The 18,159-nt window shown below is 37.3% G+C and overlaps 1 protein-coding gene across 2 annotated transcripts in view; it reads left to right on the top strand.

Moving 5' to 3' along the window:
* STK32A (serine/threonine kinase 32A) overlaps nucleotides 1-18,159 on the top strand; it is a 137,278-nt gene that overhangs the window by 59,290 nt on the left and 59,829 nt on the right. For both annotated transcript variants that reach the window (XM_004744678.3, XM_013052335.2), the window contains exon 5: nucleotides 15,506-15,679. In XM_004744678.3, coding sequence (XP_004744735.1) covers nucleotides 15,506-15,679 — 174 coding nt within the window. The remainder of the gene's footprint in view (nucleotides 1-15,505; nucleotides 15,680-18,159) is intronic.

Genomic DNA, 18,159 nt, shown 5'->3' with positions numbered 1-18,159 from the left:
ACAGTGTGTATGTTAACCGTGTAGATTTAGATGCAATCTTCCTTCACAATTTCCTAACATATGATTCTTGAATAAATATATAACCTCTCTATATCATAATCTTTTTTCCCTTATCCACTGTCCTTTTTTAAAAAAATAATAACTTTATTAAGGTATATCTTAAATGCCATATAATTCACCCATTTCAAGGGAATAATGCAATGATTTTATGGAATGGTGCAGTAACCACTATAAATCAATTTATATATCTTTTTATTCTCTCAGTGAGATTGCTTTTACCCTTGTAGAGTTAGTCCCCATTCCTACCCTGAGCCCCAGGCAACTACTGATTGAGTTACTATATCTCTACTTTTGCCTTTTCTGGCAATTTCATATAAATTAAATCACCAATAAGTCATCTCTTGTGTCTGGCTTCTTTTCATGTAGCTTAATGTTTGCAAGGTTCACCCATGTTGTAACCTGTGCTAGGAGTTCATTCCTCTTTAGTGCTGAATAATATTCCACTGTATGAATATACACATTTTGACCATTCACCAGTGAATGGAAATTTAGCCCTTCTCCAGTTTTTGGTAATTCCGAATAATGTTGCAGTGAGTATTTATGTACAAGCCTTGGCATGGGAATATGTTTTTATTTCTTTTGGTTAGATAGCTAGGAGTGGAACTGCTAAGTGAAATGGTAATATTATGTTTAACTTTTTGATAGACTCACAAACTGTTTTCCAAAATGATTGCACCACTTACGTTTTCACCCACAATGTATCAGAGTTCCCTTTTCTCAGCGTCCTGAACCAACACTTCTTATCACCTCTTACTTATTGTAGCTATTCAGATATGTATGGTATTTGTGATTTTAATTTTCACTTTTCTAATTCCTAATGATGCTGCCCATCTTTTCATCTGTATTCCCCTTAGTGAAATATCTATTTGTGTCTCTGCCCATTGTTTGATTGGGTTGTCTTATTAACAGTCCTTTTTAATTCTTTATTGACTGTATATTTTGCAAATATTTTCCTCTAGTCTGCTGCTTGCCTTTTCACTCTCTTAAAGTGTCTTCTGAAGTGTAAAAGTTATGAATTTTGAAAATGTCTAATTCATCAATCTTTAATGGTCTTTGCTTTCATATTATATCCAGAAAATTTTCGCCTCTTCTTAGGTCTCAAATATTTTTTTATCTAAAATCTTTGTTTTATTCTAAAAATTTTATTGTATTTGCATTTACATTTATGTCTAGGACCCATTTGAGTTACCTGTTGTATACGGTGTGGTCTAAGTTCATCATTTTTGGAAGTGGATAGCTAATTGTCCCAGCACCATTTGTTAAACCAACTCTCCTTTCCCAGCATTTTTGCCAAAAACTTCCACTGATATGTAGGTCAATATGCCAGTGCCACACTGTCTTAATAACTATAGTTTTATAGGACATTTAGAAATTGGAAAGTCAAAGTGTTTTTATTTTCTTCCTCTTTAAAATTATTTTGGTTATTCTAGATGTTTTGCATTTCCTTAAAAAATTTTAGGAGCTGCTTGTCAATTTATGCAAAAACAAAAAGCCTGTTGGGAATTTGACTAGGGATTCCACTGACTCTGTAGATCAAATTGGTCATAACTGACATCTTAACAATATTTGAGTTTTCCAATCCATGAACATGGAGTAGTCTTTAGTTACTTAGATCTTCTCTAATTTTCCTAAGCAAAGTTTTATAATTTTCTGTGTAGGCATCTTGCACAAGTTTCCTAAATTTATTCCTAAGCATTTCATTCTTTTTGAAACTTTAGTGAATGCAACCATATTCTTTATTTCATTTTCATATTGTTCATTGCTTATTTAGAAAAATGTAGTTGGTTTTTGTATACTAATCTAGTATCCTGCAACCTTGCTGTTTTATTTATTCTAGTGGTTTTCTTATGATTCTCTGTATGTAGAATTGTGTGTGATTAAAGATAGTTTTGTTTCTTTCCAATATGGATGTCTTTTAGTGATTTATTATTATTATTGTTATTATTTTCTTTTGGTTAATTACGCTGGCTGGAGCCTTCAGTACTATATTCAATAGTAGTGGGACCAGATGATCTTGCTTTGCATCTGATATTAGAGGGAAAACATTCAGTCTTTCCCCCATTAAGTATGTTGGTCACCATAGGTTTTATCACAGATGCCCTTTAACAGGTTGAAGAAACTCTCTTTTATTCCAAGTTTGTTAAGTTGTTATGAGTTTTATCATGAATAGGTGTTTTGTGGAATGCTTTTCTTGTATCTAATGGAATGATATGTTTTGTCCTTTATTTTACTAATATGATGTATTATATTACTTGGTGTCCAGGAGTTAATCTCATTTAGCCATGGTGTAGAATTCTTTAAATATGTTGATGGATTTGGACTGCTAACATTTTTGAGGGTTAAACCTGAATTCTTATGATCAGTAAAAATGGACATACTGCAGTAACAATTAAATACAATACATAATAATAAGTACAATAGTAAACATAAAGTACTTAGCATAGTATCTGACACATAATCAGTGAGCATCATCATGTTGCTTATACCATTGGTAGTAAATGTCTTCATATGACATTTCATCTTATTAAATAATGGGAAATGACTGCATAAAATTAATCTGCTTAATACCAGAGCTATATTACATTCATGGGTGGAAGGATAAGGGTAATTAAAATAAGAGCTAACATTTACCCATCGCAAGCTATCTTCCAAGCTCTAGTTTAAGTACTTAATATGCATTAACTCACTTCCTAGTAGCCCTATGAGATTTGTGCCATTATAAGTGGGTGTTTTGAGGGCTTATAGAACTTGTTCCAGTTATAAAGACATTAAGAGGAAGAGCTGGAATTTGGACACAAGCAGTCTGGCCCTAAAACCATGTTCTTTACAGCTATGTTATGTGCCATCTTTTATGTTAATTACTTTACAAACTGTATATCTAATATACTATTTGCCACATGGTGCATAAAATTACTACCAATGTGCAGATAATCTCTCTGAGTTTAAGAGATTTGCTCTAAATTCACATGTGATATTTAAACTCAGACTTATTTGACACTTATTTATTTATTTAAGTAGGCTCCACACCCAGTGTGAAGCCCAATGCAGGGCTCAAACTCACAACCATGAGATCAAGACCTCAGCGAAATCAAGAGTTAGATACCTAACCTACTGAACCAACCAGGCACCCCCGTATTTATTTTCTAATTTCATTTTTCTTAAGTGTGTGCTTAACTGATTCCTTGATGAATCAATCAATACACTTTCTCTCCAAAACATGAGTGCTTTTAGAAGCAGTAACTAATATCAGTAATTCATTTTCTTTGCTTTTCTAGATGATGATATTAGAACTGACCCTTGCTTAGGCAGAGTCTGAATGAAGATTTGGCACAACAGTTCTGCAGTAGGCCGCAGGTTTTCCTAGGGTCAAGATTTTCAAGTTTTTTTTTACTGCAACCCATAGGAAGAAATTTTTTTCATCACAGTCTAGTAGATATCTAGTAGTCTCACAGAGACACACACATTCGTAAAACCAAAAGTTTTTATCACCAATGTTCTTTTCTATGTTATTCAATCTATTTTATTTCTTTTTTTAAAAAAGTGCTTGTTAGAACCAACCAAAGTAATTTCATAACCCATTAATACGTTATAAGCCACAATTTGAAAAATGCTGCATTGGAAATATTTTAGGTCTCTTCCAATGCTCAGATTCAGATTTATCTCAAGATGGCTTCCATGAGACAGCCTTCAAACATGAGTGACTTCTTCAATCTTAGTTGGTAACCATGCTAATTTATAATAATAGACTCAAAATGGGTGAAAGACCTAAATGTAGACAGGAGAGGAGAGCATAGGCAGCAACCTCTCTAACTTGGCTGCAACAACTTCTTGCTAGACACATTTTCACAGGCCAAGGAAACAAAGGCAAGAATGAACTTTTAGGACTTCATCAAGATTAAAAGCTTTTGCACAGCAAAGGAAACAGTTGACAAACCAAAAGACAACCAAAAGAATGGAAGAAGGTATTTGCAAATGTCTTATCAGATAAAGGGTTAGTATCCAAAATCTATAGAGTACTTATCAAACTCAACAGCCAAAGAACAAATAATCCAGTCGAGAAATGGACAGAAGACATTTCTCCAAAGAGACATACAAATGGTCAAGAGACACATGAAAAAAATGCTCCACATCACTTGTCATCAAGGAAATACAAATCAAAACCACAATAAAATACCACCTCATACCAGTCAGAATGACTAACATTAACAAGTCCAGAAATGACAGATGTTGTTGAGGATGTGGAAAAAGGGAAACCCTCTTATACTGTTGGTGAGAATGCAAGTTGATACAGCCACTCTGGAAAACAGCACGGAGGTTCCTTAAGAAGTTAAAATAGAACCACCCTATGACTCAGCAATTACTCTAGTGGGTATTTACTACAAAGATATAAAAGTAGTTATCCAAAGGGGCAATTGTACCCCAAATTTTATAGCAGCAGTGTCCACAATGGACAAGCTATGGAAAGAGCCTAGATGTCCATCAATAGATGAATGGAAAAAGAAGATGTGGTGTATACACACACACACACACAGAGACACACACGCATGCACAATGGAATACTGTGCAGCCATTAAAAATGAAATCTTGCCATTTGCAAGGACATGGATGGAACTAGAGGGTATTATGCTAAGCTAAATAAGTCAATAAGAGAAAGAAAATTATCATATGATCTCATTTGTATGTGGAATTGAAGAGACAAAACAGAGGATCATAAGGGAAGAGGGGAAAAAAATAAAACAAGATGAAATCAGAGAGGTTGAGAGGAGCAAGATTGTGGAGAACTAGGAGACCTAATATCAGGTCCCAGGAGTTCAGCTAGATAGTTATCAACCATTCTGAACACCTACAAACTCAACAGGAGACCAAAGAGAAGAAGAGCAACAATTCTAGGAACAAAAAATCAAGGTAGGACGTGGGAAGTGAATCTGATGCAATGGGAAAATAGACCACAGTGGGAGAAGCCAGCTCCCAGCAAGCAATGGAGAACTTTAAGAAGTCTGCTCCACTGAGGGATGATGCTCTAGAGGCTAAGAGGAGGTGGATCCCTTGTGGGGAAAAGTGTGGTCGCAGGACCTTCGGGGTCACAGACAGGCCAGAGTTACCTAAGTGTGACAGAACTCCCAGGTATCAGTAGGTAGCTACAGAGATTAAGGTAAGGAGGGGGCTTTTAGACATACCTTAAACTGTAATCCAAGACACTATTGGACCACTGCTCTTTGAGCAGGGACCCCACACATGGCAGATCCAGAGAGACCCTCTCCTTCCTCCTTCAGGAGGTGCAGGAGCCTGCAGCAGGATTCTGCTGGGTGTGGAGACTCCAAACAGGGCTGTGCGCCAGAGATAGAAAACCTCAGTCACAGGTGAGCTCGGAGTGCAGCTGGAAACCAGGGAGATGGGAGGGATTGAGCACTGAAGAGGGGGGCCCAAGCTCTCAACTCCTCCGGGCCGGAGACCGGGAAACCGCCATCTTCATTCCCATCCTCCAAAGCTCTAAGGAAAGTATTCAGGGAACAAAAGCTCCCGAGAGCGAACCCAAGCAGACTACTTAGTCTGGCCCGTGGCAAGGGTGGTGCAATTCTGCTTCGGGCAAAGACATTTGAGAATCACAACAACAGACTCCTCCCCCAGAAGACAGAGCTAGGGGAATGCAACACATAGAATTCATGGCTTTTTCCCCATGATTCTTTAGTCTTTCAAAGTTAAATTTTTTTTTCTTATTCTTTTAAAATTTTTTCTCTTTCCTATCTTAACATTTTAATCTATTTTATCTTATCAATACTTTTTAAAAAATCTTTTTAAATTTTCATTGTTATAGTCATATTCTATACCTTCATTGTATTTAGCCTTATTTTTTGTATACATACAGGTTTTTCTTTCTTTAAAATTTTGGAATACAGTTTCCTCTAACAGATCCAAAAATACCCTAAAACTATCACAAGGCTTTGTTCTAGTCTCCAGCCTAATCACATTCTTTCCTTTTTTTTTTCTTTTTTTCAACCAACTTCTTATCAATTCCTTTTTTAGAATCTTTTTTAATTTTTATCTTTACAGTCATATTCTATCCCTTCATGGAATGTTTATCCTTCTTTTTGTCCATATGTAAGTTTTTCTTTCTTTATAATGTTGAGAGGCAGTTTCTTCCAACAGACCAAAATCAAGTGTGTGGCTCTGTTCTATCCAACAGTCAAATTTTTAAATATATATATATATATATATTTTTTTTTTTACCCCCTTTCTTCTCCCCAACCCCCCAGCTTCAGGCTTCCGATTTGGTTAGTTTATATTTTTCTGGGGTCGTTGCTACCCTTTTAGTATTTTGTTCTCTCATTTATTTTTTCTTATCTGGATAAAATGACAAGGCAGAAAAACTCACCTCAAAAAAAAAAAGAACAAGAGGCAGTACTGATGGCTATGGGCCTAATCAATACGGACATTAGTAAGATGTCAGATCTGGAGTTCAGAATGATGATTATCAAGGTACTACTTTGGCTCAAAAAAAGCATGGAAGACACTAGAGAATCCTTTTCAGGAGAAATAAAATCCCTTTCTGGAGAAATAAAAGAATTAAAATCTAACCAAGTCAAAATTTTAAAAGTTATTAATGAGGTGAAATTTTAAAAATGGTAACTATTATTGCTAGGATAAATGAGGCAGAAGAGAGAATTAGTGATGCAGAAGACCAAATGATGGAGAATAAAGAAGCTGAGAAAAATAGAGATAAACAACTACTGGATCACGAGGGAATTTGAGAGATAAGTGATACAATGAGACAAAACAATATTAGAATAATTGGGATCCCAGAAGAAGAAAGAGAGAAAGAGAGAGAGGCAGAAGGTATATTGGAGCAAATTATAGTAGATAATTTCCCTAATTTGGCGAAGGGAACAAACATCAAAATCCAGTAGGCACCGAAAACCCCCCTCAAAATCAATGGGTCAACATCCCATCATCTAATAGTAAAACTCAAGTCTCAGTGACAAAGAGAAAATCCTGAAAGCAGCTTGGGACAAGAGATTTATAACAGAGAATGGTAGAAATATTAGATTGGCAGCAGACTTATCCATAGAGACCTGGCAGGCCACAAAGAACTGGTGTGATATATTTAGAGCAATTAGAGTAAATGAGAAAAATATGCAGCCAAGAATACTATATCCAGCTAGGCTGTCATTGAAAATAGAAGGAGAGATAAAAAGCTTCCAGGACAAACAAAAACTAAAATATTTTGCAAACACCAAACCAACTCTGCAAGAAATATTGAAAGGGGTCCTCTAAGCAAAGAGAGAACCTAAAAGTAGTAGACCAGAAAGGAAAAGAGACAGTATACAGTAACAGTCACCTTATAGGCAATAGGATGGCACTAAATTCCTATCTTTCAGTAGTTACCCTGAATGTAAATGGACTAAATGCCCAAATCAAAAGACACAGATATAAAAATGGATTAAAAAAACAAGGCCCATCGATATGCTGCCTGCAGAAAACTCATTTTAGACCCAGGGACACCTCCAGATTTAAAGTGAGGGGGTGGAAAACCATTTTGATTTTGGTTTTGATGGACATCAAAAGAAAGCTAATGGACATTAAAAGAAAGCTAGAGTGGCAATCCTTATATCAGATAAATTAGATTTTAAGCCAAAGACTATAGGAGATGAGGAAGGACATTATATCATACTTAGAGGGTCTGTCCAACAAGAAGATCTAACAATTTAAATATCTATGCCCCTAACATAGGAGCAGCCAATTACATAAACCAGTTATTAACAAGTTAATTAACAAATTAACAAATAAAAAAATTAACAAATTAATAACAAAATCAAAAAAACTCAACAATAATATACAATAATAGTAGAGGACTTTAACATCCACCCCCTCACTGAAATGGACAGATCATCTAAGCAAAAGGACAACAAGGAAATAAACGCTTTAAATGACACTTGGACCAGATGGATATCACAGATATATTTGGAACATTCCATCCCAAAGCAACAGAAAACACATTCTTCTCTAGTCCACATGGAACATTCCCCAGAATAGATCACCTCCTGGGTCACAATTGAGGTCCCTACTAGTACCAAAAGACTGAGATCATTCCCTGCATATTTTCAGGCCACAGTGCTTTGAAACTAGAACTCAATCACAAGAGGAAAGTAGGAAAGAACTCAAATACATGGAGGCTAAAGAGTATCTTACTAAAGAATGAATGGATCAATCAGGAAATTTAAAGAAGAATTTTTTAAAATTCATGGAAACAAATGAAAATGAAAACACAACTGTTCAAAATCTTTAGGAAACAGCAAAGACGGTCCTGAGAGGAAAGTATATAGCAATACAAGCCTTTCTCAAGAAAACAACCTAACCATACACCTAAAGGAGCTGGAGAAAGAACAGCAAATAAAGCCTAAACCTAGCAGGAGAGGAGAAATAATAAAGATCAGAGCAAAAATCAATGAAATAAAAACCAAAAGAACAGTAGAACAAATCAACAAAACTAGGAGTTGGTTCATTGAAAGAATGAATAAGATTGATAAACCCCTGGCTGGATTATCAAAAAGAAAAGAGAAAGGACCCAAATAAATAAAATCATGAATGAAAGAGGAGAGATCACAACCAACACTGAAGAAATACAAACACTTATAAGAACATATTATGAGCAACTATACACCAGCAAATTTGACAATCTGGAAGAAATGAATGCATTCCTAGAGATGTATAAAGTACCAAAACTGAACCAGGAAGAAATAGAAAATGAGAGAAGACCCATAACCAGTAAGGAGATTGAAGCTGTCATCAAAAATCTCACAACAAGAGCCTGGGGCCAGACAGCTTCCCAGAGGAATTCTACCAAACATTTAAAGAATTAATATCTATTCTCCTGAAACTGTTCTAAAAAACAGAAATGGAAGGAAAATCTAAACTAATTTTATGAGGCCAGCATTACCTTGATTCCACAACCAAAGACCCCATCAAAAAGGAGAATTATAGACCAATATCCTTGATGAATATGGATGCAAAAATTCTCATCAAAATACTATCCAATAGGATCCAATAGTACATTAAAAAGATTATTCACCACAATTAAGTGGGGCTTATTCCTGGGCTACAAGATCAGCTCAACATCCACAAATCAATCAATGTGATACAATACATTAATAAAGGAAAGAACAAGAACCATATGATAATCTCAATAGATGCTGAAAAAGCATTTGACAAAGTGCAGCATCCTTTCTTGATCAAAAGTCTTCACAGTGTAGGGATAGAGGGCACATACCTCAATATCATCAAAGCCATCTATGAAAAACCTACAGCAAATATCATTCTCAATGGGGAAAAACTGAGAGCTTTTCCCCTAAGTTCAGGAACACAGCAGGGCTGTCCACTGTCACCACTGCTTTTCAGTACAGTACTAGAAGTCCTAGTCTCAGCAATCAGACAACAAAAGAAATAAAAGGCATCTGAATTGGCAAAGAAGAACAAACTCTCACTCTTTGCAGATGATATGATACTTTATGTGGAAAACCCAAAAGACTCCAACCCCAAACTGCTAGAGTATATGCAGGAATTCAGCAAAATGTCTGGATATAAAATTAAGGCACAGAAATCAGCTGCATTTCTATACATCAACAGCAAGACAGAAGAAAGAGAAATTAAGGAGTCAATCCCATTTACAACTGCACCCAAAACCATAAGATACCGAGGAATAAACCTAACCAAAGAAGCAAAGAATCTGTACTCAGAAAACTATAAAGTACTCATGAGAGAAATTGAGGAAGACACAAAGAAAGGGAAAAATATTCATGCTCAAGGAGTGGAGGAACAAATATTGTGAAAATGTCTATCCTACCTAAGGCAATCTATACATTTAATGCAATCCCTATCAAAATACCATCAATTTTTTTCAAAGAAATGGAACAAATAATCCTAAAATTTATATGGAACCAGAAAAGACACCAAATAGCCAGAGGAATGTTGAAAAAGAAAACCAAAGTTGGCAGTGTCACAATTCCAGATGTAAAACATCTGGAATTACAAAGCTGTAAATATCAAGACAGTATGGTACTGGCACAAAAACAGACACATAGATCAATGGAACAGAATAGAGAGCCCAGAAGTAGACCATCAACTCTATGGTCAACTACTCTTTGATGAAAAACAGGAAAGAATGTCCAGTGGAAAAAAGATAGTCTCTTCAACAAATGTTGTTGGGAAAATTGGACAGCCACATGCAGAAGAATGAAACTGGACCATTTCCTTATACCACACACACAAATAGACTCAAAATGGATGAAAGACCTCAATGTGAGACAAGAATCCATCAAAATCCTTGAGGAGAATGCTGGGCAGCAAACCCTTCAACCTCTACTGCAGCAACTTCTTCCTAGAAACATCACCAAAGACAAGGGAAGCAAGGGCAAAAATAAACTATTGGGACTTTATCAAGATTAAGAGCTTTTGCTTAACAAAGGAAACAGTCAACAAAACCAAAAGACAATTGACTGAATGGGAGAAAATGTTTGCAATTTTCTTATCAGATAAAGGGCTAGTATCCAAAATCTATAAAGAATTTATCAAGCTCAACACCCAAAGAATAAATAATCCAATCAAGAAATGGGCAGAAGACATGAACAGACATTTCTGCAAAGAAGACATCCAAAAGGCCAACAAACACATGAAAAAGTGCTCCACATCACTCAGTATCAGGGAAATACAAATCAAAACCACAATGAGATACCACCTCACACTAGTCAGAATGGCTAAAATTAACAAGTCAGGAAACAACAGATGTTGGCGAGGATGCGGAAAAAGGGGAACCCTCCTACACTGTTAATGGTAATACAAGCTGGTGCAGCCACTCTGGTAAACAGAGTTTCTCAGAAACAGGGTTTCTCAGAAAGTTGAAAATAGAGCTACCCTACAACCTAGCAATCTTACTACTGGGTATTTACCCTAAAGATACAAATATAATGACCTGAAGGGGCACGTGCACCCAAATGTTTATAGCAGCAATGTCCACGATAGTGAAACTATAGAAAGAGCCTAGATGTCCATCAACAGATGAATGGATAAAGAAGATGTGGTATCATTGTATATATGTATATATCATTGTGTGTGTATCATTGTATATATTATATATAATATATATCACTGTATATATTCCATTATATACAATGTAATACTATGCAGCCATCAAAAACCAAAATCTTGCCATTTGCAAAGACATGGATGGAACTAGAGGGTAGTATGCTGAGTGAAAGAAGTCAATTAAAGAAAGACAATTATCATATGATCTCTCTGATAGGAGGAATTTCAGAGGCGGGGCACGGGGTCACAGTGAGTAGGGAGGGAAAAAGATGAAACAAGACGGGACTGGGGAGGGATACAAACCATAGGAGATGCTTAATCTCAGGAAACAAACCTAGGGTTGCTGGAGGGGTAGGAGGGGAGGGATAGGGTGGCTGGGTTATGAACATTGGGGAGGGTATGTGCTATGGTAGGTGCCGTGAATTGTGTAAGACTGATGATTCACAGACCTGCACCCCCAGGACAAATAATACTGTATGTCAATTAAAAAAAGATGAAATCAGAGAGGGAAACAAACCGTGAGAGACTCTTGACTATAGGAAACAAGCAGGGCTGCTTGAGGCGGGGGAAGTGAGGTCACAGGGTAACAGGGTGATGAGCATTAAGGAGGGCATGTGATGTAATGAGCATTGGGTATTATATAAGACCGATGAATCACTGACCTCTACTTCTGACACCCATAATATAATATATGTCAATTAATTGAATTTAAATTAAAAATTAGATCTGGTTGTTCTTAAAAAAAAAAAAAAAAAAGAATAAAACCCAAGGAATGTATGTATAGCACATATACCCAAAGCTTGGGCTTTAACCTTTTCCTTTCTTTAGTTCATTTATTAATTTGTTATTATTATTTTCTGTAGCTACTTGTAGAGGCTACATTTTAGGCAGTGTACTCAAGAGCGAAAGATAAGTAAAAGCAGGCATGCATACTGGTAGCATAGTGGGAATAAAGACAGTTAAGCCAAAAGCACACAAGAAAAATATTTTCAATTTACGCTAAGGTATTATATGTACCAAGGTGACCTGATTTAATATGGAGTGTTAGAAATGTCTCTCTGACAAGTGTCACTTGGGCTAAGGGTGAAAGATGAAAAGAACCTGATAGGGGACAGCATCATGAGCATAGGCACGGGCCATGCTACACTGCAGTCTTCTAAGGCTTGAGAGAGCATCAATTACTAGATGAGGGATGGAAGGAAGAGATCTAAAGTTAAGTCTGGAAGAGTAAACAGAGACAGACCATACAGGATCCTATACGCCATGGAAAGAGGTAAAAGGATTTTATGTGGCTGGGTGATATAAAGCTCATGGTGTAAAAATATAACTATGGGAGAGCTTGGGTGGCTCAGTGGGTTAAAACCTCTGCTTTTGGCTCAGGTCATGGCCCCAGGGTCCTGGGATTGAGCCCCACATCTGGCTCTGCTCAGCAGGGAGCCTGCTTCCCCTCCTCTCTCTCTCTCTGCCTGCCTCTCTGCCTGCTTGTGATCTGTGTCTGTCAAATAAACAAACAAAAAAATAACTATGATGTGTAGAAAGGACTAGAGAGGTCCAAGATTATCCAGAGAAAGCTATGAGTAGCTACTGCCATGGTCTGGGTCAAACATGGTGGAACAGGGTGGAGTATGTGGTAGTCTTTTGTTGATTATCTCATCCTACTGAGAACACTGCAGTGCATTTCATATACAGTGGGACCAGACTTAGTATTTTTGGAGCTGTCAGCTAAGAAAGAAAAGTCATGGAAATGCAACAGTGAGTCTCTGTGATAAATCAACAAGGTATAAGGAAGCTCTTACTCTTTTATCAATAAATAATCAGACTATGGTATGATCTTGCGTATTCTAGTCATCACCAAACTATATTATGCCCACATATTTTACTGGATATGGTTCTGTATAATCAAATACCCATCTTCCCTTTCTCTGAGAGTTTTTAAGATCTGTATAAGGGGCTTCAGATCTGATGTGCTGAAGGAGAAAGATTCTTAAAAGCCAAACCTAGCTCCATGATTAAATAAATTTATATTCAATGCTGGACAAGGGAAGCATGTTGTCTCTTGCCTGGGCTACATCTTTCTTTGATTAATAATCCCTTGCATGGTAGAACACTGTTTTTAACTTGCCTATGACTGACACCTTTATCTGTCCGTTCTTAGAATAAAAATAGCTTCACTCGAGTCTCATTAAAAAGGTTGTTCATCAGGATGAATTTAATAATACCACTGCCCATCCTTAGAGTTCAGTGGAGATGGGAGAGAAGTCTTCTGGTATGTCACCAGGTTTCTGACCGTGACCTGCCGGCAATGGGAGCTAAATGCAGTCAGCAGCTGTCCTGTATGCTAGCTTGGTCTGCAGAAGCTGTTTTCCTTGGCATCTCTTCTTTTTTGGATACCCAAACCTCACCCATATCACCACATCCCATGAGGGATCATTTCTGTTTCATTGTTGAAAGCAACTGAAGGTACAACAGGTCCCAGAGATGATTACATGTTTATTAGCACATTGTGGCTTACCAAAAGCCCTATAAAACACAACAAATATAATGCACAGTAGTGCAGTAGGAAAGACTGTGAACCAAATAGCCTGAGTCCAGGCCTTTTTTCTGGTACCCATTAAAACCATGGCACAGATGACCAGCCAGTTATCACACTGAGGTGAAGAATGTCATTTCCAGAAGACAATACTAAAAATGTATTCATTGTCAGAATTTTAAAAAGTGCTTCCTGTGTTTCTGTCTAAACTCCCCCAAGTGTTTAATATCTGTCATCTTCTATGTGAATCAGTCTTCAGTGGTAAACAAAATTATATTCATTGGACAAGTAAACATCGGGGACTGGTAGTCTTCATCAGAATGTTACTGCCTGAGATTAATGCTTCATTGAATTTCTCTTGTTTCTTTCCCTTGCAAATGCCCACCTTCTCCTTTAGCACAATGATTGTTATAGAGAAGCAAAAATACTAAATATCGTTCTTCGGTCATTGATGTTCTCCATTTCTTTCCTGAGCAAAGAATTTGTCACCAGGAATTAGTTTTCATCCCTGGGCACTGCTTGAGAACACTTACTTCTTTGATTCAAATAAAAGTTTAAGATGTGATCCCAGTGACATTATGTCAAAAGAAACATGTCAAAACAGTGCGGATTCCAAGAGCAATACTGTGCCTAGAAATCCTGTCTTTACTTTAAAGGAAACAAAATAAATCATAGCAGCAGCAATGCATTTTTTATGAGAGGCTCTTTGCAAACAGCAGAGTCCAGTTCTGCTGTCCTGGGTCTCATTTCCTCTTCCTATCTCTCCGCTCTGTGCTCCCTCAAGCGTTAAGTCCATGCTTGATTGTACATCCTGCTTAAAACTCTTCAATGTCACCCCAACGCCTACAGACTTGTGAACAGGCACCTGTCCGAGGATCTGTACTGTGTTCCTCTCTGGCCCATGCTTCCCCATCATACCTATTGTTAGAGCAAACCCAAACTAGTTTCCTTTCTCCACTCACACTGTGTTCTTTGCCATTTCTGTGCTCAGTGCTGGCTATTTTCCTTTATCAAATCCTACTTTTGGACCTGGAGAACTCTTTGGCTCTACCATGTATTAGGTGTTTGACTTTGTGTCAAAGGCTTTGATTTCTTTATTTCTAAAGTGGGAGCTTAAGAGCAGCATTTTGAGGGTCTCCGGGAGTGCAATTTGTAGAGGGCTTCAGCACCTGCCCCAGAGAAGTGGCTCAATGGAGACATCGGTGACACCAACTTCATTTTGTGGTTATTGTCACCATCCTTCAAAATGTAACATAGGTCTCACTTCTGCTGAGAAGCTATCCCTTCCTCCCTATCCCGAAGTAAATTACTTCCTTGTACTATGCACTATTTTTATTGCCCTTTTATATGTTTATCTTATCATTAACGTGGTACATGATTTGTTTTAAAGTTGCTGGGCAATGAAGTTGATCGTGTGGAAAATGAGAATGAGAATGGTTCAAGGACGCCTCGTAATTTATATTTTATGGACCTCCAGCAATGGTGTGGTTAGGATATGATTGTTAATGGTAAGGGATAGGTGTGGTTTTCTTTAGTAACTAAGCTTTATAGCTTTGTAAGCTAATAGTTATTGAGTGCTTACTATATGTCAGGCAAGACACTAAATGTAATATCTGTTCTTTACTATGATCAAATGTGGTAGATATTCTTATTATTCCCCTTCACACATGTGGAAACTGAAGGTGTAGGGTCATAGACCTAGGGATAGACCATCTGCTCCCAAAGCTTGAACTCTTCGCTCAAGAACACTCTGTTCTGATCTATGAGGTATCATTTGCCTCTGGGACTCTCTAGTGTGCAAATGTATTTAATACACTTTCATTTCTAATTCTATTCCAGGTACTCCTTCCAAGATGAGGAGGATATGTTCATGGTAGTGGACCTCCTGCTGGGTGGGGACCTGCGTTACCACCTGCAGCAGAATGTCCGTTTCCAGGAAGACACCGTGAAACTCTTTATCTGTGAGCTGGCCATGGCCTTGGACTACCTGCAAAGCCAGCGTATCATCCACAGGTCAGTTAAGTCTGAGGGGACAGCCTTGCATGGAATGTACAGGAAAGAATCCACAACCTGGTACATTGAACAAGTTCTTGTTGAACATGACAGGTAATTCTCACTGACACATGCAAAAGTCCCTTAAGGTAGTCTTATTGTCCCTCTTTTGAGGATTAAAAAAAGAACATGAGCACACTGAACTTAATTTGCTCAAAGTCACAGTTAGTAAGCAATAATACCAGGATCAATGAGTATTGGCACTAGCCAAAGAGAAGGTAACATACAAGAATGTGTCTCCTTCCCTTGTGGAATCCACGCTAAATGAAGACAGAGATATAACACAGTAGCTATAAACCCTAACAGACAATAGACCAAAAAAAGATAATACTTTTATTTGTAAAGATATTGGTAGGTGGAAAAAAAAAAAAGATATTGGTAGGTGGGGAGCCTGGGTGGCTCAGTCAGTTGACTCATGATTTCAGCTCAGGTTATGATTTTGGGGTGTGGGATCGAGCCCTGTGTCAGGCTCTCCACTCAGTGTGGTGTCTGTTTCACATTTCCCCCCCTCTCCCTCTCACTCATTCTCAAATAAAGAAATAAAATCTTTTTTGTTTGTTTTTAAAGATACTGGTAGGGTTTTTTTTCTTAGGTTTTTATTTCAATTTTTATCAGTTAACATATGATATAGTATTGGTTTCAAGAGTAGAATTTGTGTGATGTAAAGATATTGGTAATTTAAATATTGATTTCCTATATAGTATGTCAATCTCTATAATAATGTGGGATAAGTGATCAGAGCAGGTATAGTCAGACCATATTAAGTATGAGAAAACCATGATTTGGAGATATTAAATTATTATCTGGGGTATTTATGAGAATTTATTATTAAGTTTCTGATTTTAATTTCAGTCCAGTTAACATACAGTCTTATATTAGTTTCAGGTGTACAATAAAGTGATTCAACAATTCTGTACATTATTCAGTGCTCATTAGATAAGTGCCCTCCTCACCTATTTCACCCATTCCCCCCCACCAGCCTCCCTCTGTGTAACCATTTATTTTCTATAGTTAAGAGTCTGTGTCTTGGTTTCTCTCTCTCTCTCTTTCTTTCCCTTTGCTTGTTGTTTTGTGTCTTAAATTCAATGTATGAGAGCAATCATATGGTATTTGTCTTTCTCTAATGGACTTATTTCACTTAGCATTATATTCTCTAGCTCAATCTATTTCATAGTACCGGGAGTCCTAGCCACACCAAGCAGACAACAAAAAGAAATAAAAGGCATCCAGATTGGTAAGGAAGAAGTAAAACTTCCAATATTTCTGGATGACATGATGCTATAGAAAAATCCTAAAGACTCCACCAAAAAGTCCTAGAACCGATTCAGTAAAGTCAATAAACCTAGGTCTCTCTGAACCCAAAGTCATAACTACTACACCAACTCGAATTCATGACACATATGAAATATAGGCATTAAGTACACATCATTAAGTGAAAAAATCAACACATTTGAGTCTGCCACTGTCTTGTTTCTAATCTTTGAAGAATTTGCTAGGATTTTAAGTATGTTTATGTCTTTACAGTGTAGTAAAAATTTGGCCAAATAAACTATTTGCCAACCACTAGGTTGACTTTTGCCTAAAATTTATCTAGATTAGTACAGAGCCTGTGAGTGAAGATGTAGCATCATAATTTATAGATTCTTTGTGCAGACACTATGGAACAATCCGTGTGTGTGTGTGTGTGTGTGTGTGTGTGTGTGTCCTTAATCCCGAATACTTATATGCTCATTGTTTAATTTCCTGTCTTTTGGAAGACTTATTTGTATTGGAAATACAGTCTTCAGGCAACAGATGAACAGAAAGAAGACAGGTTAATTATATAGGATCTTGGAAGTAAATGAACACACCTGGTGTTTTGTCAGTAACTGGGAACCCTGTTCCCAAGCAGTCTTTCTCCCGTACTGACTTTCTGGTCCCCATGGTTCTTTCAAAGGAGAAACTTTCCTATTGGTAGTCTGTGATGTCCCTCTCAAGGTACTCATGCTCACTCAGCGAACCCCAAATTGCCCACCCACAGTCTTCTTGGGTTGCTGACACTCTGGATCTCAAAAAAGAGGCAGGTACCATGAGAAGTCTGCATGGCGACAAGTACCTTTCAACTTTCTTCTTCCCCTATTTGAATCTGGTCCCCTGCCTTTTCTCTCTGGGCTTAATATTCTCTTCCTTATGCTTAGAAATGTATTCCAAAAGGAATTCAGGAGGGGAAAAAAACTCAGAGAAGTCAACATAATTTTTCCCCTAAGGAGTTTGCTGCCCTTCACGTCTTCCATTGCTCTCTGTTGCTCTCATCATCATTCTGCCACTTAAATAGGAGACCAGGGGTTAACTTTATGCCCCTTGGCCTTTACACACTCACAATCATTACTACATGCCCATTCTCAGAAGAGCCTCTTTGTACTAAAGTGTCTCCTAACCACGGCAAATGAGTGTGAGGCAAA

Source organism: Mustela putorius, unplaced genomic scaffold (assembly GCF_011764305.1).
Source record: "Mustela putorius furo isolate JIRA1106 unplaced genomic scaffold, ASM1176430v1.1 tig00000145_pilon_pilon_pilon, whole genome shotgun sequence".
Lineage (NCBI taxonomy): Eukaryota > Metazoa > Chordata > Mammalia > Carnivora > Mustelidae > Mustela > Mustela putorius.
The sequence above is the reverse complement of the archived record's forward strand: the minus strand, read 5'-3'. Positions and strand labels throughout refer to the sequence as shown.